Genomic DNA, 27,565 nt, shown 5'->3' with positions numbered 1-27,565 from the left:
TCATAAGCTAGCTACACCGGTAGATTCATTGGTGCATTTTCTGACACACATGATGCAATCGATTCTTCAGAAAAAGGGTTTCCGAAGAGTTAAAACCAGTCACAAAGTTATTAAATTATATTGAAATTGAAAAAAGAGATGAGGATTTCTCACAAACTGAGTGTAAAATATTAAAATATAAGTAACCCAAAGTATAAAAAAATTCATGTAAGTACTCTTATTTATTATTTGGAAAATTAAAAATAAAATGTTATTTTTTATCGTAGAGGGCTTCCAAATCGTGTTGTCTAAATGCACGACTGGGTAGATTTGTATTTTTATCCATTCCTGCATTATGCAGTAACTGTAATTTAAACAAAGATACAGTAAAAAATCTGTAAAATAAAATGTAGCTAAGTTTGGTTGCGGCGGTCAATTTCCCGTGAATTACTATTATCATTGAGTATTATATAGTCCTATTAGCCAGTGATTAGCGATTTCACTATAGCTATAAAATTATCAATAACACTTATTTGTTAAAATACAATTTATTTAGGTTACGTAGTTTGTAAATTTATTCACGATATGCGTCTAAGGTATTTAGAATAGCATAATAATGAGTTCAGTAATTTCCAACCTTATTAAAATGGCGGAACGGATATTTTCTATAACCTCGAAGCATCCCTACCTGCCTAGTGCATCATGAAGTCCAGATAGAAAAAATACAAAATATATGTTTAAAACATATGGCAGTGACGTTGTGGCAAAGTGCCGCCCATTAGCTCTTTAAGTAGACCAAAAACACCACCCCAAAGAACACTAAAATAATGGGAAGTGTGTTGCCTTCTCGGTGAGGCTGTAAAAATATTTAATTCTCTAGTGTGAGTAATATGAGATAAACTTAATCACGCGTTAAAGAATGTATTATTTTCAATAGTCACCTCTATATCATTATATGCATTAAAGTTTGTCACGTAAACGATTCGCGCATTCAATTAATATTAGTAATATTTGAGAACATTCAAGCAAGCTTTTTTTTCTCTCAAAGTTTCCATATATATAAAATAGTTAGTATCCATTTTTAAAAGGTAATATTAAATTTCAAGTAATAAATATCTTTCAAAACTCGTGCACCTACAAAGGTTCACAATGAATCAACAAGCCATTTCCGGAATGAATTACACTATTGTATATAGTCATAAATCATAGAAGCCCAACTTTGAAAGTGGGGTTGGATTATATTTCGACAATTGTTTCAACAATAATGTAAATATAAATATTTATTATTTTATTCCAATGTTGATGGTCCGCAAATTTTTTTGATTTTTTTGTGGTCCGCAGATATAAAAAGGTTAAGAAACATTGGTGTATACGACCCCGCAAGTGAACATTTTGATGGGATTGTCATTTTAGGATACATTTTGTCCAAATATATTATCATACACAATTAATTATAAAGTGACGTATTTCTTGACGAATTTGAGACAGCCACAGAGTATAAAACCATGACTACTTTGCAGTGACGTCCCGTGGGAGTAGACAGATTGAGCGTCGCTTGGGGCGGCAGTTACTTGAAGGGCGGCAAATCGATGAGAATCGTTTGGTATATAATATAGAAATAGCTACCTAAACTTATTAATAACGAAAATATCTTTCCATTAAAAAAAATCAGCTCACTGGTTGGAAACAAAGTGTATTAATTGACATAAAAGGTTTAACAGGACTGTAATTTTTGTCGAGTTCGCGATGTCTAGTTTACTTCCGTTGCCCTTTGACGTTCTTGGTAACCGACATATATTCATATGAAACGACACATGCACGAATGATAAAAAATACTGTATACAAAAATGGGGCGGCATTTTGGCGCTGTCCAGGGGCGGCATTTTGTCTAGGGACGTCACTGCTGCTTTGCCCCGTGGCATTGTACACTACGCCACCGCACCACATCATTAAAATAATTTGCGAATATTCATGCAAAATAATATATGAATAGGTAAATGTGGACCTAAGTCAAACTTATGAGTCAAGGCTATACGTTGTATTGTTGTGACGAAGAAATATGGTATTTTTACTAGTGTTTCCATCTTTTTATATAGAATTTAAAAACTATAGTAGGTACGTACCTACACGTATTTTTTGTGCTGATAAATTGTAAAAAATAGTATCTTGGAAAAAAATAAGTAGGAAGTTCATGGATATTTTGTATGAAGATAAAGTTTGAAAAATAATAATTCGCAGTATTCAAAGGAAAACTACTTTCGTGTTCAATCCTTTGAATTAGGTAATTATAGTTTTAAGGCATAGTTAGCGTAAAATTGTAGTATAAGTATCTCACATCACTACACACACACACTCTATGGAGATGTATACCGTAGTGTAACGAAATTAGGCGACCTTTAATGTTGTCCTGAGAGTGTCCCAGGAGCAAATTTCCAAGATACTGGCTGACGTGCATTAGAATGTGCGTAGAAATTAAATTATAACTAATAATATGAATATGTATAAAATAGGTATAATGGACTATATTACATTTTACGCGGTGTCATAATTATAATACGGTTGGCAACATTGTTAACCACAAAAAAGTCATATTGGGGAAAAAAGATCGTATACGCAATTTCAATTTAGTTGCTATGTACCTTAATGATATTTCCACAGAATATTTTCGTGAAAAGACCCGGAACCGATTACATCAAAGCAAAAAGGGTCATCTTTGCGCACATTTGCGTATATTACGCTATGTCCGAAAGGTACGTACACGATTACCGACAAAAGGGGACATGTCCAAGCGAAAGGGACAAATCTAAGCGGCTGAGTAATTATTATGTGTCCACTTTTTGTTTATTTGCCTAGGTCAGAAATAGCAAACCGTAAGTACGATCACTAGGTAAGTTAAATTATGTAGGTATGCCTTTAATGGAATTAAGTTGATGACGTGACGAGTAAGCAAAATAGTATTACCTACCTAAGTATTGTAATGCATATTAATTTCATTTTCATATCCGTTGACTCGTTACTGAAAATGGTGATCACTGAAATTATAGACTTTGCCAATAATTTTCTTTCATCTAGTGGTTTCCAAACTTATTATGCCTATGGACCCCTTCTTAAAGCAAAAACCTTTATAAATTAAATATTGATGTCTTGAATGGTAAATGGTCATGTAAAAATAAAATAAAAATAATACATTTTGATATTTAAAGTAGTATTTATTGAAATTATAACTTTTGCATTAAAACAATTTTTCAATGAAATGGGTGAACCTGATGGGATGATATGAGATTGTTTATGTTTGGCTCTATGTTTGTGAGTAAAATTCGTCTTCTTTTTTCGTGATGAAGTTCATAACTGCACTAAATCCATGTTCTACTAAATAGGAAGACAGGAATGTAGTACAGTGTGACCCATAATGCAGGATATAAAATTGTTATCGGTTTTTGTAACCAGAATTTGTGGTACGTTGAATAAAAAAAAATAATAATGAAAAGTAGAAATAAAAAGTTAATTCTCTCATAATAGTGTTTTTTATTATAAATTGAGGCTATTGGTTTAAAATTTGGTTAAATGCATCCATTTTAAATTAAATTTTGGTTTTCTAAGTACTTTTCCATCATATATAATATTAATCGTATGTATGTATGTATGTATTATTATTATATATATACCTACTACTAAATCCAACTCCGTTTGTGAGTAAAATAATATTAAACCGGAGATTGATTGGATAGTCGGTTATTATAGTCATCAGCCGCCATTTTTTTTTTTTAAATATCTTTCGACCAACTTTATTACCGTTTTTTTAAAATGATTTTAATGACTTTTTGATCATTTTATTTCGCCACTCGCACTTATTACTATGTTTGCAAAACACATAATCTGCAATCCCAAAACATGTGGTTGACGGTTTTTTTGGAATTATTAATGGATTATGGACAGGTGCCGTATTGATAGCGTTCGTGTCAAAGGCTACTGCGATGTACTGATGTACTATAGGTGGACTTTGGAGTTGTAGTCTGTATAGGCGACGTTGAAATACGGTCGCCAAAAGTTACATCGATGTCAGCGCTGCCTTGCTATCTGTGAAGTAGGGTTTGGTAAAGCTCAAATTACATTGGCAGATTCTCAGTTCAACCGTCTGGGTCGACTGTCTGCTACAATCTCCCCAAATCATGAAAAGTTACTTTTGAGTCGTTCCCTGGAGCTGTGAGAAGTCGTGGGGGAATTAGAAAAATTTCCATTGTATGGGTACGATCGCGGCGAAGATTACCGAGAACGTGCGAAAATATCCGAATTAACCTTGAGCTTCCATGAGTGGTCGCGCAAACTATGCGCGCGAGCGTGTTCTGTCTTGCGTTTGACATAATCAACACAAATTTGACGTTTACATAATGAAGGCTGCCTGACTTAGAATCAAACTAAAACCTTGAGCATCAGTACGCGGGTACACAGGGCGTATCACGCCGGCTTCTATTTCTTCTAGAGTCCCCCCTAAGCACCGAGGTGCATGGTTGCAAATAATCGGTTTGGGACGAAATGTGAGCAATTAAATATTCATTATGTCGCAATACAGCGCTGTGGAAGGCGGCCGTGCATTATCCACGGCTGTACAGACACAGCGGGTGGAGGAAGGTGACTTTATTCATTATTTTAACAGACAATAATAATAAAAAACAAAAATAATACCCTAGTAAATACAACCAGCAACTCTTCACTTAACTTAATTTCATTTGTTGCTGTACTTTAAATAATTTTTCACACTAAGTATTGAGCGAATATTAAAAGTCAATCAAATCAAGCGCCAATACGACTGAGTTGGTTGTTGAAACGTTCTGTGTAATTGGTATTTAAAGTCGACGATTGCTCACGACAATCGTTCAATCTGGTTGGGTCTGCGAGTTTGATGGTCTAATTAGGCCGTAAGACGCGATCCCGGTGTGTATATACTGTCCTTGTAGATTTTACCTTCTTCTAATATGCAGTGTATATAATAGACAGAAGGTAACGATAGCACATACTAGATCGTATTGCAAATAAAAAATAATATTACAACTTTACTTATACACAGTTAAAATAATGTTATTACCAGTCAAACAGAATTGTTGATAAATATGTAATACTTCAAGAAAGTCGCATTGGCGCCTCTGAAACTTTTTCAAAGAGGGAGAAGTTGCTATTGAAAGGAACGGAGGGGGTCCGGTCGCCCTTCCGGTGCGGATAATCCCGGTCGCTATTATCCGGAGTCTCTAATAAACAAACGGCGATAAAGATCGGGGGTTTCGCTTTGTATACATTTAGAAAAAAGTGGATTACGATTAAGAAATCTTGGTATTCTTTACACAGTGACTTCTGACGCCTCCCCATTAATATTGTTGTAGATAAAAGAAAATATTTCACATAATTGCTTTCAAGAATAATATTATGTTCAAAAAATTAAGTGTAGTTTGCATGAGAGACATCTAGCGATGAAATCTAGAGGCATGTTATTAAATTCTATTTATTGAAGAAATCGATAAAAAGTATATTTATTATTCGAGACTTATATAAAAAATATTATAAATTATATAATATCAATTTACAACATAATATAAGGATAAAACAAGAATAGGTTATATTATCGAAACAAATTATAATAAAAATAATATAGGTACTTACCTATAAAAGATTAGTCTTAGAATTTACAAAAAATATATCATCATATATCTAAGATACAATCAAAAAAATATAAATATATCCTTTCGTTGATCCGTATTTAGATTATTATTTCATTATAACAATTTCATTAATTTTAAAGGGGGTACCACATGACAGAATACCATTGCTGTTTCTTCGTTATACGAAACATTCAAAGAAATAGTTGCAGTATTTATTGTTTGAATAACTTTTCTACGATAAAAATGCTTGTTACTTGATTTTCTTTTACTTATAATAGAGCGATGGTAATATTATTATAATATATTGACTTTGATATTGATGATTTATCATATATACTGGTGCTAACGTGAACAGTGATAGTACATAAGTCATAGTTTCGGACGAAGTGAGATTGTGTTGAGTATATACATTATCTACCCAAGTACCAACCAAAAAAAAAAACGAAAAATTTGCATGCATTTTGATTAATCGATATAGAATTTTGTAAATAATATTGATGAACATAGAAAGAGTGTTTTCATTTCATCAATGAATAAAAATAATACTGGGAATAAAATACTATACCCGCATGCATTTACAATTTTATTATTAAATGACCGATAAAGTAATCATTACAATTATTCGCTATAAATTTGTGATAATTACATTCATATTGTGCAGCCGTCCTACTTTTAGAATTGTATATAAAAAAAAATATGTGAATAATTATTGACCAAAAATTATTACCACCATATTATTACCTCACTGTCTTGCTTCTAATATAATATACTGCATATTCATTTATACGTAGCATTCTACGTATCAGGCTCTAAGTAGTTGAAAGCTCAAATTACATTGGCAGATTCTCAGGCCAACCATCTGCCACGATTGGTCCGATAGATCCGAATAGACACATTTGAGTCGTTCCCTAGAGTCGTGACCGAATTGGCACAATTCCTATTTTTTAGGTACGATCGTATAGAAGATTACGGAGAATGCACAAAAATCTCCGAATTAACCTTGAGTATCTTGCGTTTGAGATAATAACACGACGTTTACATAATGAAGGCTGCCTGACTTAATTCATTATTTTAACAGACAGTAATAATACAAAAAAATAAAATTCTAGTAAATACAATCAGCAACTTGTTACTTGACTAAAATTATTTTGTTGTTTTACTTATAATTATTAACACCAGCAACTGAGAGCATATTATTTTGAACGAATCAAATCAACCGTCAATACGATTGAGTTGGTATCTGAACTGTTCCGTGTAATTGGTATTTACAGTCGACGATTGCTCGCGATGATTTTCTATTTGGGTCTACGAGTCTGCTGGTGTAAATTAGGCCTACAGCGATTTCCAAACTGGGAGGCGCGTATAGTTTAACAGAAATGTAACCACAGGTAACCACTTTGCAAGTGCATAGTTCATAAAACGGGCGCTAGTTATAAACTCCATAAAAAACAGTCAGTTAAAAGTTAGGTTGTTTGAAAAGCTTTGTTAAGATATGGAAGCTAATTATACTTCATTTATATACGATTGTAAAGTGCGCTGGCTAGATCGTGAAAACTAGATAGCAATGTTTCTTGATGAAAATCATAATGAAGAGGAAAATTTATTTACGAATTTAACTTTATTGTTAAACTTGCCTTTTTGGTTGAAATAAATGAATTCATTGATTCAAAACGACAAAGTGAAAGCATTCATAAAAAGATGAAGCTTTATTATATCCAAATTACAGAAAAAAAAATAAGTTCAACTTATTGTTTCCACTTTTAAATGATTTCTGCACCACAGTTAATATTGAAGCAAACAAAAATCTATTTACCAAAAACTTGGATGGTTTGCTTAATGCACTTTTCATATTATTTTGAAGATCTTGATTTAAAAAAAGTTTACGTTGATACAGAATCCATTTAGTGATTAACAAGATGATGAATTTGGATTGACGAAGTACTATTATTGAAAATGAAAAATTAATATAATTATCATTTGATACTTTGTTAAAATAAAATTTTCAGTGAAAATCAGAATGAAGCCCTACTTGGTTGAATTGCAATGAAGGATATAATACTAATTATATATATTTATTATAATATAATAATAATATGTCAAGAAAACCAATGTAAGTACTGCTCCCATTCGTAACATCACATATTTAAAAGAAACGGGATATTCTGCATAAGGTGCAATGAAATCCAAATGTCGAGCCCGTTTATTAGTAGACAAAGAGCTACGGGTAGCACTCTCCTCAATGACACTTAGATTTGATAAACAAGCACATCTATCGCTTTAAAAAAAATAATTAAAAAAATAAATTTATACACTTAGGTACATATTAAAAAAAATTTAATTTAAAAAACGTGTCTGTATTATTTAGTGAAATAAAAGGGGAGGGGAGGCGTTTAAATTTTTTCTTTTTTAAAAAAAGAGGCGTTGTAACATTAAGTTTGGAAACCTCCGCCTTAAATGATCTTTTCGCGAGCATGCTTTATTCTATACTATAATTAATTTTATTTAACTATTTAATCCAAGGTGTTACATAATCAGTTTTCATCAAAGGTGTGAAATATTCTTTATCGAAAAATATTGAAAATACGAGGAACAATAATAATAATAATTATGTTGATATACTGCTTGTAAAAAATATATAAAAACAAGTTCCTTAACATTATTTTATTTTAACAGATTAGAGTGTATACATATTTTTGGTAATTTTGTTAAAAGGATCTACGAAAGTTGTTACCGAGGAATAAATATTCTTAAGACAATAAAGTAAATATAATTAATTTTTGACATGCAAACAGAATGGCGGGTATTAATATTACAAATATTCTACCAACGCAAATATTGACACTTTTCCCAGTGCGTTCCTGCTTTCGCATAACCAATAAGCCAGCGGTCGCCAATATTTTATTATTGAATAGTTTATTGTCGTTGAATATCAATTGCAAAACACCCCTAAGTAATAATAATATATATCTGGTAATATATAAATGGCCTACCGATATAGGACTAATTCGGAAATAGATGTCTCATATGGTAATGTCAATAATAAATTATATAAATAAATAAACGTTCATTATATACACATATTGCAATATTTACAATTTATATAATATATTGTCTTATATTATACATGAATAGTTTAGTAATTCTACGTCATTTGCAACAAATAATAATCCATTTTTTAAACGGCGTAGCAGTTCGTAGAGATCGGCTACGATGATCGTAGCACATTTAGTTAATATGTACTATGGTTCAAAATCTCTCATATATTTGTAAAAATAGCTATTATTAATTAAAATGTATATTAATTCATGCACATGATAAAAAGTTTACAGAAAACGAAAAAGTTTTTAGAAGAAAACAGGAAAAGTTTATAGTTATAGAAATTAAATATTTTATTTATAATTATTATTATGATTTTATTTATCTACTTTTCTAACTAAATACTTAGCATGTGCAGTATTAGTAATGTGATCAGACGTCCCGTTTTCACCAAGACAGTCCCGTTTTCAGGCGGCGTGTCCCGGTGTCCCCGAACACAGTTTCGGGACGCCAAAATGTCCCGTTTTCGAAAAGAAAGAAACTTGTGACCAAGATACAGAAATATTTGATGAGTATTTACACTTTTCTAATTAAATTACACAGCAAAAAGTGTCTGAATGGAACAATTGGAATGTTTCAACCGAAAGTCGTTGGGTGGAGTTGTTCAAACACTTTTGCGCGAATAATTTGGGTCACAAAAATTTTCGTAGAATTATTGAATATTATATTTTATATCTGCTCGGCACTAATGCACCAGTAAAAAGGGTCTTCTCTCTTATGATATATTATATAGTTGTAGACGAGTGAAAAAACACAGTTGAAAGTAGATGTCCTTGAAGCAATGTTAATTATAAAAGTAAATTCGAAAAAATCCAGCCAAGAATTTCATTCGTTTTTGAAATCAACAGCAGATATACTAAATTTGTTCTTCGGAAAAATTTAACATCAGATAAATTTTAATGTATTCATACCTGTATGTACTTTTCATTAATAAATAAAATGTAATATTAAAAAATATGTAGGAACTCAAGCGTTGTATCTATGCGCCTACCCAAACATACCTACCGATAATCTTCAAATAAATAAATAAAATAGGTAACCGAATATGACAAGAAAAAACATCACTATCTTGTCAATTGTATTGTATGAAAGTGTGAGGCGCCTAAAATGGATAAATACCTACCTTTTTTTAGGTGTTCCGGTTTGGGGGAAAAAATAAACGGTCACGTTAAGTATTAGTCAACGTCAAAATTAATCAATTATAATGTACCTACTCTATATTTTTGGAATTGTGACTATTATTTTCAAAGTCCAAAGCTTCTATTTTTTATATTGCTCTTCATTCTAATTCTGCAAATACTTTTCATCGTATGTATATCCATAAAATATCAAATCCACCCCGGTCTGTTATTTAAATGTCGTTAAACTAGAGGTTAATTGCAAAAGGCGGTAGTTTTTTATTCATTTAAGGGGTCGCCATTTGTAGTTGCTGAATTATTAAGGGGGAGAGGCATGCCAGCAGAGAACCTAGCGGAAAATACGAAGCTTGCAATTTGAGATTTTTTTTGATAATTTACAATTGTAAGTGGTTAATTAATAAGTATGTTTCTGAAAACATTATATATATATTTAATTCAAAGATAAACTTACAATTGTAAAAAAATGTGAATTTGTTGCAGGGTCACATCTTATTAGTGCATAATTTTTTATGGTCATATTTATTATTAAAATTTAGTTAGTTAAGTTTTCAATTTTTCGTCGTATAGATTTTTGATTAATTCATCGTTTTAATATTTTTTATATTTATTTTAAAAAACATCGATTTTTATAAAAAAATTTAATTGTGTATAACTTGAAATCCTTTTTATTTATATCAAATCGAGCTTCAATATTGGGACCATACTTAAAATAAAATTTGATATAAATGAAAAAGGATTTCAAGTTATACACATTTATATTTTTATGTATGTGATGTATTCCCATTGGAAAGCAACACAGAAAATGTAGAATCATTAATTCAGATGAAAAATCCCATTCGTTTATAGTATTTTTTTGTATTATTATGATTATGAGGTCATTCAAAAATAAATTATTTTGGTTGTTGATTATGGAAATGGTTTGATTTGTTATTTGAAATAACTACATAAAAATGGATAATTAAAGTATTTTGGTACAATTGAGAACTACCGTTTATTATAAGAGATGCTGATATTACTTTGATTTATTATAAAACAACAAATCTGACCAAATTTGTCGTAGCTAATCAAGTTTAGTCTCCTCTGCAATAGGTGTTTGCATTGTAATTCCATTGTATAAATCTCGAGGGTGATCCCGGTAAATGCTACGGAGAAACTCAGCGGTAATTTAACGGTTCCGATCTGGTATCTAAAGCTATACCGCTAACTTAATTATATTGCGGGGGTTCCCTCCTAAAAATAAACCTGGTTAAAAAGGATCGCCAATCGTTAGCGGCGCGGCTAAGCTAAGTAGGCCATTTGCGGCTGGAATAATTAGTGAGAGTTGAACTGGTGTATGTAACCACACGACACACTGGTTACAAAGTTCAACTTAATATTATTTATAAATTTTTTTGAACATATCCAATCCTAATAACTAATAAGATCGTAATATGAGCCTCCGCGGAACGGATGTTTATATTAACATTTTTTTTGTTTTTGCGAGAAATGTATGTTAGCTACTTGCTCAACCTATTAGGTTAGACTCCAAACACAAATTGAAAATCAATATGTGTATTTGCGAGACCCAGGATTCTAACCTAGGACCCACGACATTATAAGCCGACGTGTGAGCCGCTCCGGCATCGTGGGCGTATACAATTCAATGTGGTTCTTTGTCACCTCTGAAACGTCTACGTTTTCCCATATCTCCCAATATGCTCCGCCACTCCTATAAAATCAGAGATGCTGTATCTCTTTCTACCGCAGTCTAGGTCTTCCAAACCTCCTTTTTGTGTGGTCTGTTTAGAGAAGACTCTTTGGTGATTAGGTGTTGTCAATTATATTGAGACCTGACTATTGAAGTTAATGGCTAACCAAACCACAACCGCCTAGCATCACACCTGGCCTTAATCAGGCATATCATGAGATCCTTCGCTCAGTGTGAAGCATCAGTATTTTTTATGACTGGGAATGTCTCAGGAGCAGTTATTCAAGCCTTAGACTGCCACGCAGTCAAGTGTGGTGTGAATGAATTTAGATGTTTTGATGTTAAAAGTGCCCATGGGAAAGGGGAGAACAAAAACGAGATAAAAAATAGTAATAAAGAACGATCATATTTATTGTACGTAATATATCAGAGGAATTTCAAAATATGTATGTTCAATATAAGAATGTTCCATTATCAAATCTTGTGAATTATTATTTGATTAAAAAATAGTTTATTAAACTAGTTGCAAGTTTATGTACGTTATTAACTAAAGCCTGGAGAATATTTATAACATTTATACTACTCACATACATAACTTCATCTTACTATGTGAGCGAAAAATATGACATTATATTAAATAATATGTATATGTAGTGAATACCAAGTGATAGCAACATGTTTTAAATTACAGTAATACGTTTTAAAATGCAATGCTAAAACTTTACTCGTTCATAAAATGTATATTCTGAAATTATGATGTCCTGATATTAATTTAGATTAAATCCAAATTAGAAAAATATGGCATCACGAAGCGATGAAGTCTGTTTCTTAGTATATTGAACACCATGTTGATAATATCTAAAGTACTCGTAAGATCGATGATGATTGACATTATGAAAAAAAATATAATAATGCAAAAAGAGCAATGTACTTTTATTTGATGTCAATTCCATTTACTAACCTAAAATAATAAAAATTTCATTTTATGTTTATTTTATTAAATTGTTTACCTACCTATAGTAAAAATATACTTTTATTCGTAACTGTGAAAGGGTAAAATGCTGCGACCATAGAGAAAAGTGTGCATGAAAGCTTTTTGATACAGACACGTAAAATTCTCTATCTCGTTTGAAAATCGAACAATTAAATAAAACATAAAAATGCCCTTCGGCGCGAGATAAACATGGATCGAGAGATTCCACTGGCTCATCAAAATATATGGAGAGCCTTATATAGCATAGCCGCATTTATCCAAATTGCAAAATTATTCAAGTTAACTACGTTCCTGATGCCCGCCTTTCCCCCAGGCGGTGATAAAGCCATCTCTAGTCACGTTCGCTTTCCGATGTAAAGCAGCGTTCACCAAACTCTATGTGCCCGCGGCCCCAACATTTATTAATACCATATTATTATTTTTATTACTCTTGAAAATTCTGCCGCGGTAGACTTTCCGTATAGAGATATATTTAGATAACACCTAATGTTACAAATTAAATAGTCGGTTGAGCATGTCAAAATGCCTTTTTACATATTATTACAAAAACTATTAACTTCACACATCTTCTACGCGTATATGACGTTCAGTAATTTAAATTGTCAACGAGGTTTCCGCGTAATCCCCTTAGACAGAGACTTGAAATTCGATATAATTGTGCTAATGTAGTGATAAAATATTATTTAATAATGTGGGGAACTATACTCGTAGATGCTCCAAACACGTTGAACAGAGAAACCTTCTATGAAAAACTAACATTCACTCATATATTCGTCATAGTCGATTTTTAGATATGTAAACACACGTGGGTGTTGTCGATTTACTTTCAGAGATAATTGTAATTTAACATTCGATTATCAATTATTCATTATTCATTAAAAAAATTAAAATAATTATAAATACTACCATATTTAGTCGACACAGTACAACGTACGTGTACCACTTAAAGATTTTGATTCGTATCTATTGTGGGATTGAGATAGAGTTCGCGTAAATATCATTTAAACATTATGTGTATTAAATTCATTACTTGGTATTTATATGTATCTTTCTTTAAACCTGTTTTTCAAGACGGTTTCACACAATACTTCGTTCGTACTAAAAGACTTCGTTGAGTTGAAATTTGGTACACGAGTAGTAATGCTATAACAACTCATTGTATTATGTAATACGATGTTCCAAAAGTGTGGTAAGTTACATTCAATAAAATAACGTATTTTGTTGAATTAAAATTTAATGAAACATAGTTCAACTTTTTCTTCTTCTTTTTTTTTTACTAAGTTTTATAGTAGTTATAGTAGTAGTGTTGTAGTGAAACGATCAAAAAACACCCAGGTTTTGAAAACATCACATAATGTAATGTGGTTGTGAGCCTCACTGTATCAGAAGCCGGTACCTACTTTAAGCATTGAACAAAGAGGGTCACCGGATATTATAATATGCCAACATCGATATGATAAGCAATAAAACACCCCACATATATGACGATGAAAAAAATATCATCCATTTTACTAATTGAAGGTGTCCCCCGAAAAGGGGTTTATATAATAACATCATGTCAAAAGTGATTTTATTGACTAAAACGGTTCTATATTGATATTGTAAAAATACTATTGCTCACGATATTGGAAAGTTTTATTATTTTAACTGCCACACTTTTTGAGATATTAGCAACACTAAAATGCTTACCGTAGAAGAGGGGTCTATATGATTATTTTTATTATCCAAAATAAAATAAAAAAATGTCAATGATAAAGAGTGTTTTCATGAACATAATTATTATCACAGATATACTCCAAAAGTCCGCATGATCGATTAAAACGTTTTTTTCCTCTCCTGAACAATTTTGTTTTTGCATATAGACCCCTTTTCAGGGGACGCCTTCAATTGTTAACACATTAATAGACAAAAAAAGATTTTATTATTCTGTGTTATTTATAAATAGTATACTTATAGGTCATAGGTATTTTTTGTCCCAGAATTGGAGTGTAAATTAGATTTAAAGATCATTTAATATTTAATATTTTATAAATATTGCATTGTTTTTTTTGACAGTAAAGATATTAATCCGGAAGAAGTAGATATTTTATGATTTCAATTTGATTATTCCTACGGCCCAGCCTAACGCGTTGGTCACTAAATGGTTAACCCTGCTGCAAAGGATTGTGTGTAGGGGAGAGAGGGACGCGTTATATATTTGGAAGAGGAAAATACGCGGGAATTCATAGATCACATAATCGTCTTCGATTTTTGAAAGTGGAAGTTTTTTCGCCATAAAGATTCTTCGTGAAGTTGGCCATCGTTGAAGTTTGTCTTTGGTTTACTTGGATTACCTCTAAGGCTGTTTTATCCCAAATTTTATATAAGTTTTATCATTCGATACCAAAGTAGATTTCAGATTCTTTTGTTTGATTTAAAAAAAACGGCACTTTTCTGCGGCATTTCTATTAATAGATTTTCAAAATTAAACTATACCTACTATTAAATTTATATTTTAATATGCATACCATTATCAAAAAACAAGTTAAGAACTGTACCTATTCATAAATTGTATAATATCATAATCATAGACGTACTATGTTAAATATTGTTTCGGGAATTATGACATAGAATAACCACAAAGCAATGTGCAAACATAATAACGGAGTAATCATAAATTTATGTTTAACTGTTTAGATTTTCATGACATTGAGTTGACATTTTGTTACACAATGCAATGTATGACCCGACAGATGTCGTTAGCATTGTCCCAGTGGACGTGACATCTAATGCGGTTAATTGCTAATCAAACATTTAGCCATCTTGCGGTAGAACCAGGCAGCTATCTTCTGCATGCTTGGATATTCCGAAGTAAAGGCCAGGGAGGCGTAATTATAATAGCTATATGGATAGTGTACAATATGCCATAGATACATAAATAGAAAGATTGAATACACATTAATGTAAATGCAGTATTTCTCGGGGGCTAACTTAGAATACAAAATAGTTATTGAACAATGTAAGCTACTTTATTCTTGGTCATTACTACTTCATGGCTAAGGATCGTGACAATTAACGGATTGAAATGCAGTCACATTTTGAGCGATCACGACTTTCCACATCTCACGGAACTCTGTTTCTCTCAGGACATAGTGCCAGCTGTCCGGAGTCAGCTACTTCACGTGGTCGCTTCAGCTTGTTGACGCTCTCTCTTGCTCGCTTTTTATGGAGACTACCCAAAACCGGCGTCATATTTTAATCATTATACTTATAATAATACGTTCTCCTATCTCCCTTGGAAACTATTAACTTAAAGTCATGTAAATTCAGTCAAAGTACATTTGAGTACATGGCTACCTAAGCATTGAGTAACTACTCCTGAGACATTCCCAGTCATTAAGAAAATAATTTTCACAACTAAACGTAGGGTCCCGTGTTTCGCCCGATTAAGGCCAGGTCTGGTACGGGACCAGTGTGGTTTGGTGAGGCCATTAACTTCAATGACTGATTCGCTATGTGCTCTATCCAAGTATGCCACACTACATTTTGAATGGACCGATTGACTTCATCTGCTTTGCTTTCAGAGCCATTAGTTACAAATTTGCGCAATTAGATAATATGTCTATAGGATTGTGGTCAATGTGCGTGGGCACGAATCCCGAGAGACGCAGGTTCGATTCCTGCTTGGTTTTTTCAAAAAAGATTTTTTTATTGGTTATAAATATTTTCTCAGAAGTATTTTCAAATTATTTATGTTCATTATACATTAATAAGGTAGATTATTCTTTTACTCATCGAAGGCTGAATTTTTCGTGATTTTAAAAAGACGTTTCATGAAAATTTCATACCATTGTATGATTAAATAGTTGGTCCTACGTTTGAATAGTACCCGAGTGATATGTCAAATTCATTACAATTCAGCAATTTGGGGACACTTTTCGTATCGAGTTCCCCGTATATTTTATAAACTATTTGCTCATTTTATGTTTCTAACATATTAAACCCAACGTGTAAGTCCTCATGTCATGTTGCGCTTCTAATTCTATGATGTTTCTTGCGTTGATGGTTTAATATATCACATACATTTTGTAAGTCTGTACAGTATATGAAAAGTTGACGCATAGGGTATAATGGTAGATCATATTAGGATACATATAGGAAGGAAATACTATACAATTTTTTGAATCAATCATAACACATAATTCAATCATATTGTGAAGTGTGTCCGGTGCTTAACGTTTAACAAAGAATGTACCCAATATTCGGAATAAGTCATAAGTTATATTTTAGTGCGTATTTTGTATACTAATGGTTATATGGTAATACGTAGGTCACCATCAACCCACAATATGCCAAACTGGGCCAAGAAGCTGTTCCTCCACTTCATGCCGAAGATACTGATGATGCGGAGGACCAAATATGCTCTGCCAGACTATGATGATACCTTTATGTCTAATGGATATACAAATGAGATTGATTTGAGGTAAGAAATCTATTTATTTATTATGTAGGTATATTGTTTATTATGTAGGTTAATATGATATGATATGATATGATATGATATGATATGATATGATATGATATGATATGATATGATATGATATGATATGATATGATATGATATGATATGATATGATATGATATGATATGATATGATATGATATGATATGATATGATATGATATGATATGATATGATATGATATGATATGATATGATATGATATGATATGATATGATATGATATGATATGATATGATATGATATGATGTGATGTGATGTGATATTGTTAACAAAAACTAGAAATACACCGTCACCGATAATTAATTAATGCTGTAATTAATTACATATTACGTCACAAGATATAAATGCCAATTTAATTAAAAATTCACTAAGAATTGATAATGCCCAGTCAATAATGTAAATATCATTGCAAGCGGGAGAAACTTGTCATTTAAAAAACTATGAATTATGTTTTTGCTTTATTTTACTGCATTTTACTTTTTACCAAAAGTCAATAACAACATTTTTGATGTATGGCGTCACATAATCAGGAGTCCGTGGCGGGTCTCGGTACAGGCAATACGCACAAGTCAATATGTCCTACGTTATAACTCATGCATTGATAAATATATTAACATCTTATATAATCAACCGGAATAAAAAATATATCAAGCAACTACACGTGTTTCACTAGTAAACCAAACATACGGATTCAACAATGGTAACCCCGACGTGATCTGAACACGCAACTTTCAAGATAATTTATATGAGAAATGGAACGAATAAGTAATAGATACATAATATATTATTGTTATTTGTGTATTTTAGTCGGGAAAGCTTGAGCGATCCATTCACGCCTGATTACAAGAGTGGACAAGAAGCTTTTGATTCCGTCGGCCAAGCCTTCGGAAGAGGTGCTGATGATGACTCCAGACCTGCTTCACACATGCCTCATACATCAGGTACGAGAAACAAAAATTGTCCCCTTGTTTTTTTAATAATATCATTTTAAAATAATAATTTTTGGTATGTTCAAAAGAATGATCATAATTTTTTTTATAAACAAAACACAATCAAACTTCAAAGATAATAATAATAAATATGTAAGATGTTTTTGTGATGTCACAGCAAAAGTTATGCCGTTTGAAGTGTTTGTCTGTGAACATTGAAAGTTTACCCTATTATAAATCTACGTCACTTTGTCCCACAATACGAATTCGGGAAATAATATTAATTGATGGAATTGACACTTGTACTATTGATTTTCTAACTTCGTACAATGGATGCTTTCAAGAGTTTATTGTTGTTACCGATAGAAACAAGTTTTGGGTAACTCCTAAAGTCGGCAAGCTAAAGTGGCCACATGATAGATCAATACTATTGCCAATATTAAAGTATAACGATCTTTAACTTCCTAAAATTTTCATTTTATAGACAAATTATGATTTTTTAAAAATATTTTTCATCTCTTTCTTATATTTTGACGTTGGACATATATTTTGTTTGCTACAAATTTAATTTGAAATAAATATTTAATTTGAATTCTTCGAATTACATGTTTAACTTTGATCATTTTCAGAAGAAAAACTTTCAGATGATAATTTGATATTTTCTACATAAAAAAATGTTATTTAGAAAAAAATGTATTTTGTTGATTACCAACTATAATAGTCAAAGTTGGCTCTCGTATGCCAATGCGTTAGGTATTGAATTCACATTGAAGGTTCCACGTTAAATTATCGGTTAGGTCACAATAATATGTATATATTCAATTTTTCAAGTCTGGGTGTTACTGTGATATTTTTCACTTCAATTATAGTGTCAAAAAAAATATTACAATTACTTATCTGTCTGTTTAAATTATAGATAGGTATTAAATAACATCATTTTATCCTTAAGGTGAAGCCTTTACTGAGCCGTTTTTAAAGAGGCACCTAGCGGAAACATACGAAGCTTGCAATTTGAGATTTTTTTTGATAATTTACAATTTCAACTATATTAATTAATAAATATGTATCTGAAAACATTAAAAAAAATAATTTTTATTTTAAATCAAAAATAAACTTACAATTCTATAAAATGTAATAAAATGTGAATTTGTTGAATCGGACCGCACCTTATTATTACATATATTTTATGGTCATATTTATAATTATAATTTAGTTTATTAAGTTTTCTAAGCATAACCTAAGAGATTTTTGACTAATTCATAGTTTTAATATTTTTTATATGTATTTGAAAAAATATCGATTTTCATAAAAAATATAAATGTGTATAACTTGAAATCCTTTTTATTTATATCAAATCAAGCTTCAATATTGAGACCATACATAAATAAAATTTGATATAAATAAAAATTATCAAAAAAATCTCAAATTGCAAGCTTCGTATTTTCCCGCTAGGTGCCTCTTTAAAAAAGGCTCAGTAAAGACTTCACCTTAATAATGTTTACACTATTGAGATTTATCGCTTTTACGTGTACTACTGCTCAAATAATAATCGAAAGTGCCATACAACCACTTTACCGGCTAGGCGCTCACGAATTACTCGTATTATAACTAGAAAATGTATTCGCACACACAGTTGGGCTTTTCAAATAAATACACTATATACATACAATTTACTGACAATTAACTTTTACATTTAGTGCTATATAAAACCAATACGTATATATATATATGTGTATACATATATGTGTCTTAATGAGACAATAAGAAAAAATATTTTTTTAATAATATTCAAAGATATAAATCTTATTAAATGAGCGTTTGCTGAATAGTTTCGATTTATCTATAGGTAGTTATTTTTACAACGGCCCACATGCGCCACGTATGTCAAAATAGAGATTTTATGGTATTTTCAGAGCATATGCCTAGACATTCCTTAAACGCTGTAGATAATCTATTTATATAATTTTGAAGCCTTACTATCCTTTATATTTATTTTAAACATTTGATGACTGCATAAAATATTTTTATTACATAAAATAAAATGGTATTCTTTTAAACCTCTCGATCTAATGTTTTAGAATATAGTCATATTTTAGTTTATCCATGTGTAGTGGTGTTAAGATTTTTTAGATTTATTAATTTTCAAACGCATTTATAAAATTATTGTTAACATTATATAGTGAAATATGTACGATAAAATATGTCGCATCGGCGGGTAAAACTTCCGTTCCATGCGAAATTATTGTTGCGTAAACATGCGTTACATTTGCGCGCGTAACTTTGTCACACGCCAAAAATACACTCTGATCTGTTTTACCAAACGCGCCTAAAGAAGTATAACTTCAAAATATATTTTATAGTCTCTGTGATCCCAAATTTGACAAGAATTATGCATTTTATTATTCAAAAAATGGGCATGATTAACAAATTAATACATTTGAAGATAATTCTAAAGATACTGATTATAAGCTATGTCTTTGACCATTCAAATGTGAAAAAACATCCTACGAATAATGATTGTTTTATAATAATTATTGACCTAACATTAAGGTAGAATTTTTTTTTGAAATACGCCATTTCTTTTGATGGAATGAAATGCCAATAGAAATGGCGTATTTCAAAAAAACACTATCTTATTCTTAAAAAGTCTTTTTATCATGTTCCTAACAGTGATATAGATAATAATTAATTAATGTTTACTTTCGGAGCAGATTAAGATGATGTCAGATGTAAACTTACGTATTACGTAATAATATATTCTAATGAAAAATGTTTTATTTTATTTTTTTCGATATAGTAGCAGATTCAGAAAACATGCTCCCGCGTACCATGTCTCCAGAGGTCCAGGCAGCCTTACGAGGTGTTCGATTCATCGCCCAGCACATCAAAGATGCTGACAAAGATAACGAGGTTTGTACTTATCATATATTTAAAATACTTTAAAATATATTTTACACCCTATTCAAAGGGAATAGACTATAGATACAGCTAGACGCCACCCATTGCATTGCTAAATGAAGTTGCGTGCCGAGCGTTTGGTTTGTGGACGAGCGAACGCATTCGTATACAAATGCTTGAGACCATAGACCATTTCGCTAGTGCTCGCTCGAAGTGCTCGCACTAGACACTCAGAATTAAAATATAATTTTCTAATTTTTTACGTTATAAAGTATTTTTAGGTGGTCAAAATGCAACCATTAGGTAAAGATATCCATAATTTAAGTTATTTTAAAGAGACACTAGGTCACTTTATATTAAAATATATAATAATATACAAATTAATTATCACGAACATGTATCAACTTACCTATGAAACGTAATACCATCTTCTTGCTTATCAGTACTGCTACCACATTTTAATACAACACACACAACCATCTTTTCTACTTAATTAACTAAAATATTTACCACCGACTTTATGTTTAACACAAAAATCATCATTGTTAGCAAGACGCGCTCGCAGGTTATCGACACTTAGCTATGCAACAAACTAAGATTTGGCGGCGACACCATAGCAAACTATCTCATACATCTGTAAGCCTTTTATCTTACTCTAGCGCAGGGTGCCGAATACTTTCTCAATCGCACTTATGCATCGTTTTTGTTCAGGCCTTGTATAGAATACATATTTTTATCTCATTAGTTATCAAAAACTTTGAAAACAATATTTTTATTATAATATTTCTGTACCTGACAACCAAATTTATAATGGTTATCTTATATAGGTACTCGTATAATATGAATTTTAAGTAAAAAGAGAAAATTCAATTTATCAATATTCATGTAAATGTATTTATAATAGGACTATCTTTCATGCAGATGACGCGATAAATTTATTGAGAGATGTAAAAGGGGCCTCAAAATAGATAAAAATTGTCAATTATTAAATTATACCACAATACTAAAATTGAGTATAAAATATTACTTAAGACAAAACAAAATCCCTGCAACTAACATCAAAGTGTCTTGTAGTATCTTGGGTATCAAAATAAAATTTTGTGCCCAATATCTTTACTACATTTTTTTTTGATAATGGTCTTTAAAACGGAGGAGGAAGAATACACAGTAACAGCCTAAATACCAACCAACAACGCATGAAACTCTCAAGTAATAAGAAACAAAATTTAGTTTTCACACATAGAGAACAGCATATATAAATAATATTAAGACGATCGTGTAAGTGCTTGACTCTCCTGGTATAAAATTAATAACGTAGTATTCAATGCATAAATAAGAATTTGTAGTGCAGAAAGAGAAACGCATAATTTACGGCTTGCAGCGCGCCCACTTGCAATCATATTATGCGAGACGAGACGATGCACATTTTAGTACCCAGGGAATCCCCGATATCAGAATCGGATCACGTAGTTATCCTGCAAGATGCGGTATGCGGTTTCTTTCTGTCTGTCTTGTCACGGTGCTGAATTCAAAATAGCTATGGGGAACATTAAAAACTGGGCGGTCATAAAGATAACCATAGTAAATTTTATAAAAACACACCTACTTAATATATATTTTTAATGAATACAAAATAAACCATCACCATGTTCCTTATACTCTGTATACGTTTTTCAGTGACGTGAATTTATGCCGGAATTAAAGCTTATCACAGTCACCTTTCAAATAATATATTTATCATAACAGATGAATTCCTAGGTTAGAAAAATTGCAGCCACTTAGTAGTATTATACTACATATTAAGGGTGCATGTCAAGTGGCTTGTTTTGATTGTAATTAAAAAAACCACGAATTCGGGGTAATTGAATATGAGATATAAAATTTTTCTTGTCACAATAACAGAGGCGTTTATGGGAGTGAAAAATACACAGATCAAATTGTATTTTATACTTGTCAAGATGTTATAGGGATGTTATTTCTCATTAAGGATAGAATCAGGGCTTCGAACCGTTATTTTTTTCGTTTCGGTTAACGGTTTTCCGGTTTTCGGTTTTCAGTTCACTTACGGTTCGAAACCCTCGATAGAACACTATTTCTTGACTGGTGAAAGACAAAGATAAGCTTACAATAAAAACAAACGTTATAAATATTGTGTATTCGTTAAAGGATCCCATATTAATATTACATAAACTATTCCTTTTATTCAATAAATATTTCGCAAGATTTGAGAATAGGTACTTATAACATTATTTTTTAAATTATTGTTTTTATTTGTATTAAAAAATATTTTCTACCATAATTTAGAGTGACCATATTTCAGTGACTACAGAGTCTAAGAGTCCAAGACGTAAGACGTGTTGCGCCTACGACAACTGAAGTGGGGATTAAGATCATTTATTGTAAACGCGCATGTTTTAACATGTACCAAGCCGAAAAAAACAGATATTTTTTTCGGTTCGGTTCCGGTGTTCGTTCAGACAAAAATAGCAGTTTTTATGGTTTTCGGTTCATTTCCGGTTCGAAGTCCTAGATATTTACTACTACTATTTACTGTTATTATTATTACTATTTACTACTATTACTATTTCTTCACTGGTGAAAGAGAAAGATGAGCTTACAATAAAAAAAAGTTATAAAATGTGAATTCGTTTAATCCTCATCTTAATATTACATAAACTATTCTTTTTATTCAACGAATAATTCACAAGATTTGAGAACGTATCATTCTGTATATTGAACATATATAATTTGAAAACAACCTACTAGAAAAAATCTGTGAAACAACATAGTACGACGGGATTGTCCCGTCGGGCGTCGTATTTTTTTAAAAAGATTTTTCTAGTAGTTAAGTAAGTATCATATTATACTATCTGAGATGTTTTCTAATTATGTGTGTTTATTATTACACATTATTTAATGATCATTAAAAATTAATTTCATAAGTTGTCTGTAATATATTAATAAGATTTTAGACTAATTCGCAGTTTTAGTGTTTTTTTGTATTTATTTTTGCATGACTTGAAATCGTTTTTATTTATATCTAATCTAATTTCGGTATAGTCACAATATTGAAGCTCTGTTAAATATTTTATGGATACTTATTATATTATCAGTCGACACTGGTTATCGACGCAAAAATATCAACCACAAATTATGGCGATAACTATTTTTCTAAGATTATAAATCGAGTCCCTATAAAAATTAAAAAAAGTTTGTTTTTAAATTTGTGTACTTAATTTTATCAATAATAATAATATGTTGTTTGCGTAACAAATGATTCATTGGAAACTGATTAAAATGTGTTTTATACTGCGTTATATTACAACGTTTTTCTTAGGTCATATTCTTATTTGTCCGGTGGTTGTTTGTCCGGTACAAATCTTGCAATCGATTTTTAACTAACTTCCCGAATAGCTAGATATTTGAAACTTTTAGAAAACATCAGAACACGATGCCAATGCATTTTTTAAATACTTAGCCATCTTTAAGTAGAATTGAATTTATTTTTAGTTCATTCTGTTTTGTATGAAAAGTTATTTCGATACCATTATTGTTTGCTAGTAGGGGGTCCTAGCAACTAAATTATTAATAAAATATACGTGCATTACTATAGAAATCAATATGGAATGACATTCCATTATTCAGTATTTCTACTAAGTAGAATTTTTTTGATCGTTTAAGCTAGTCAAGTCAAGTTTATATGATTCAACAGAAAATTTAAAAACGTTGTATATAAAAAGTTCTTTTTATCTTGTAATTATTTTTAAGTAAGTATAACGTTTTGAAATCAGAAAATATACGGCAAATAAACTCTAAAATGTTCTATTTCTATCGCCTGCCCAAAAGAAAAAGAAAATGTTACCAGCACAATAAATAAATAAATAAAAAATATTTTTGTCCATTTGCCGAAGATTATCTTTTACTCGGCAATTTATTATGGACCCCGTCACGCGACTTTGTGATATGAAACTGCCATCGAATTATCATACAAATGGTGTTGTTTTCCTTCGCGACCTCTGCCGGAATGGCCTCATTTAGCTATTTTTTTTTCAATATATATGTATTGCCATGGGGTTAACTGGAAATATAAATAACACTAAGAGGGTGACGTCACTTTGCTTTTGGATTTATCTCGGAAATAAATCGCCTATGTTTCAGATATATCTGGATACATTATTAGACATAGAACCACATTATTTTATAGCATCAACGTTTTGAAATGAAAATATCTTGGTTAATAACGAATTATTGATATTTAACAAAACTGATAAATGTAGGTAAATATCATCTCTCCATAATGTAGCATTTAATACTCTATAGTTCTGTTGTAGCGCTACGTCCTAGGGTGGACTGACATACACCTACATTCTGGTTGATCTACCACTCTAGTTCTTGAATACCAGTTTCGCTCGTCTTTCTGGATAGCAAGATCTATATCTTATAAGAGAGCAAGCTTATCTATTTAAAGTTTCTAACTATGATACATACATGGCCTCCGCATAGTTTAAGTTGAATAAATTAACAGATTGTTGTTTTTACGAGAAATCGTTATTAGCGACTTGCTCAATCCATTAGGACCATATTCTAGGTCAAAAACATTTATTTTATTTTGTTAACTGTCAATTCATGGTGGAACTGCATTGTAATATTGTTTTATTTAATAAAACGCAATTTTTTTTCATTTGAAAATGTCCCTCTGAGGCGGACGAAAAAATATTAAAAAGATTGAAAGTAGAATAAGTACTTCAAAAAAAATTAAAACAGTTTAACACGCAAAAATACATATGTATGTTCTTTTACAGAGTTTTTTTACTGCATATAGCTGTATAAATAAGAAATGACAGCATTTTTAAGACAACTGGGGTAGTCCCCCCAGTGAATGAACATGCGTTTTATTAAATAAAACAATAGTCCAAAAACATATTGAAAAAACAGCATATGAATTTTCCAGATCCGGGATACGAGCCTGGGGCCCACGAAATTTCTATCGAAAGGGCTATTGTGACCGTCTTACTATTGTAGGTAAACATCATTGTTTTGTGTTCCCCTAAATGTAAAAAATGTTAAATATATTATTTCTTTTTTATTCTTACGGCCATGTCCGCCCCTTAGCTGGAGCATATGGATGCCACACGTCCCTGTCGCTCTACAGTCTTCTTGCGTCATTCTAGTTCATACCAGCAACGCATGGCTCCATAGTATATGCTCTATAGATAATATTTAGCGACCTTGTAGGACACAGGAATCCAGTTGGCTTGAAAAACAGTTAAGTAAAGTTGAGGTTCTCGTCTGTCTCGTCTCGAGCTAAGACTAACGTCGCTTCTTCACTCTCAGTATCTCCTCGTTACCCCTAACGTAATACCATCCACCGCATACCCAGTATCCATCGCAAATATCTAGTCTCGAAGCTTAATATATGATTGCTTTGAGGTATCGTAAGGTGCCATGGTCAGCATGCAAACATCAAATGGGTGGCATTTAGTTTTAACCGATTACAATCTTGAGTTTCAGATACTCCGCATGAAAACGTAGTGTTTTGTTGCCAGATCTAGCATATGTTACTAGACATCTAGGTTGCAAAATACGCATATGGTGTATCGTCCATTTAATTTATTAGTAAAATGTACAAGCGGCCAGCATGATGATTTTCAAGGAAATTAGTGTAATATTCTAGCTTTTTTATAAGAAATTTTAAGTGGTTTACGTTGTCATAAAACGTTAGATTTTTCACCATACACTAGATGCGTATTTTACAAAGCTAGATGTTTATTCAATAATTCTAGATCTGGCAATAAACACTTTTTACAATGTTGATCGCGACGATTTTTTTTATTATAGTGAAGTTGTACGTTATTGCAACCTATTGAGTTTGTGCAATGGGTATGTATTAAAAAGAACAATTTCAAACTAGTCACCCATGAATCGAGAGATAAACGTTCTATCACTATTCCACCAACGGGTTGAAATATACAATGATGTATTATTATATATACCTGTGTATTACAATGTACTATTATATGCCTACTTCTGGAATAAACAAGTATGTTTTTTTTATGGCCTATACGCTGAATAAATATCGCATTATTGCGAGTCACAAAGATAGATTAAGAAGTCATTGCGGCGATGATAGCGAACATAAATCATCGAATCTCTTGTGCTACAACAAATAAACGGCCATTTTTTCGTTTTTCCAACTGACCTGTAACTATTCAGGGTTGCCAAATTTGCGACTAAGCCTCCGCCAGAGATTTATTTCAGGCGGGGAGTGTGATTGTAATAGGGAGATGCCAGACAACTTATAATATATTTTTGTCAACAAGTTTAATGCCGGCTTTGGGAAGCCTTAATACATACGTATGGTGCTTCGATTTTTACATGACGAGAACAATGTGATTATTAGGGAGCAAATTTATATGCAACAAAAAAACTACACATATGCACTTAAAATAATTAAAATATGCACTAAAACCAAAGAAATATGCAGTTAAAAGTTTACATTTTTTCCGGAAAAAATGTAAAATACCCTCTTCACCCAATATTACTGATAAAAAATCGAATACCTAACAAATTAATAATCTTAATCAATGTAATACACGCCCACGGTGGCCGCGCGGTTTAAGCGTTGAACTATAACGCTGTGGGTCCCATGTTCGAATCATGGGTCTGGCAAGTACACATTATTGTTTTTCAAT

The 27,565-nt window shown here is 31.4% G+C and overlaps 1 protein-coding gene across 1 annotated transcript in view; it reads left to right on the top strand.

Annotated features, from left to right (window-relative positions):
- The window catches only part of nAChRbeta2 (nicotinic acetylcholine receptor beta2), a 76,554-nt gene that overhangs the window by 16,270 nt on the left and 32,719 nt on the right, over nt 1-27,565 (top strand). Inside the window, exons 8-10 of the mRNA XM_085946211.1 lie at nt 16,856-17,008; nt 17,854-17,987; nt 20,773-20,885. Of these exons, the coding sequence (XP_085802337.1) occupies nt 16,856-17,008; nt 17,854-17,987; nt 20,773-20,885 (400 nt within the window). The remainder of the gene's footprint in view (nt 1-16,855; nt 17,009-17,853; nt 17,988-20,772; nt 20,886-27,565) is intronic.

This window comes from Rhyacophila brunnea, unplaced genomic scaffold (genome assembly GCF_057557595.1).
Source record: "Rhyacophila brunnea isolate RB1 unplaced genomic scaffold, BYU_Rbru_1.0 scaffold_19, whole genome shotgun sequence".
Classification (NCBI taxonomy): domain Eukaryota; kingdom Metazoa; phylum Arthropoda; class Insecta; order Trichoptera; family Rhyacophilidae; genus Rhyacophila; species Rhyacophila brunnea.
The sequence above is the reverse complement of the archived record's forward strand: the minus strand, read 5'-3'. Positions and strand labels throughout refer to the sequence as shown.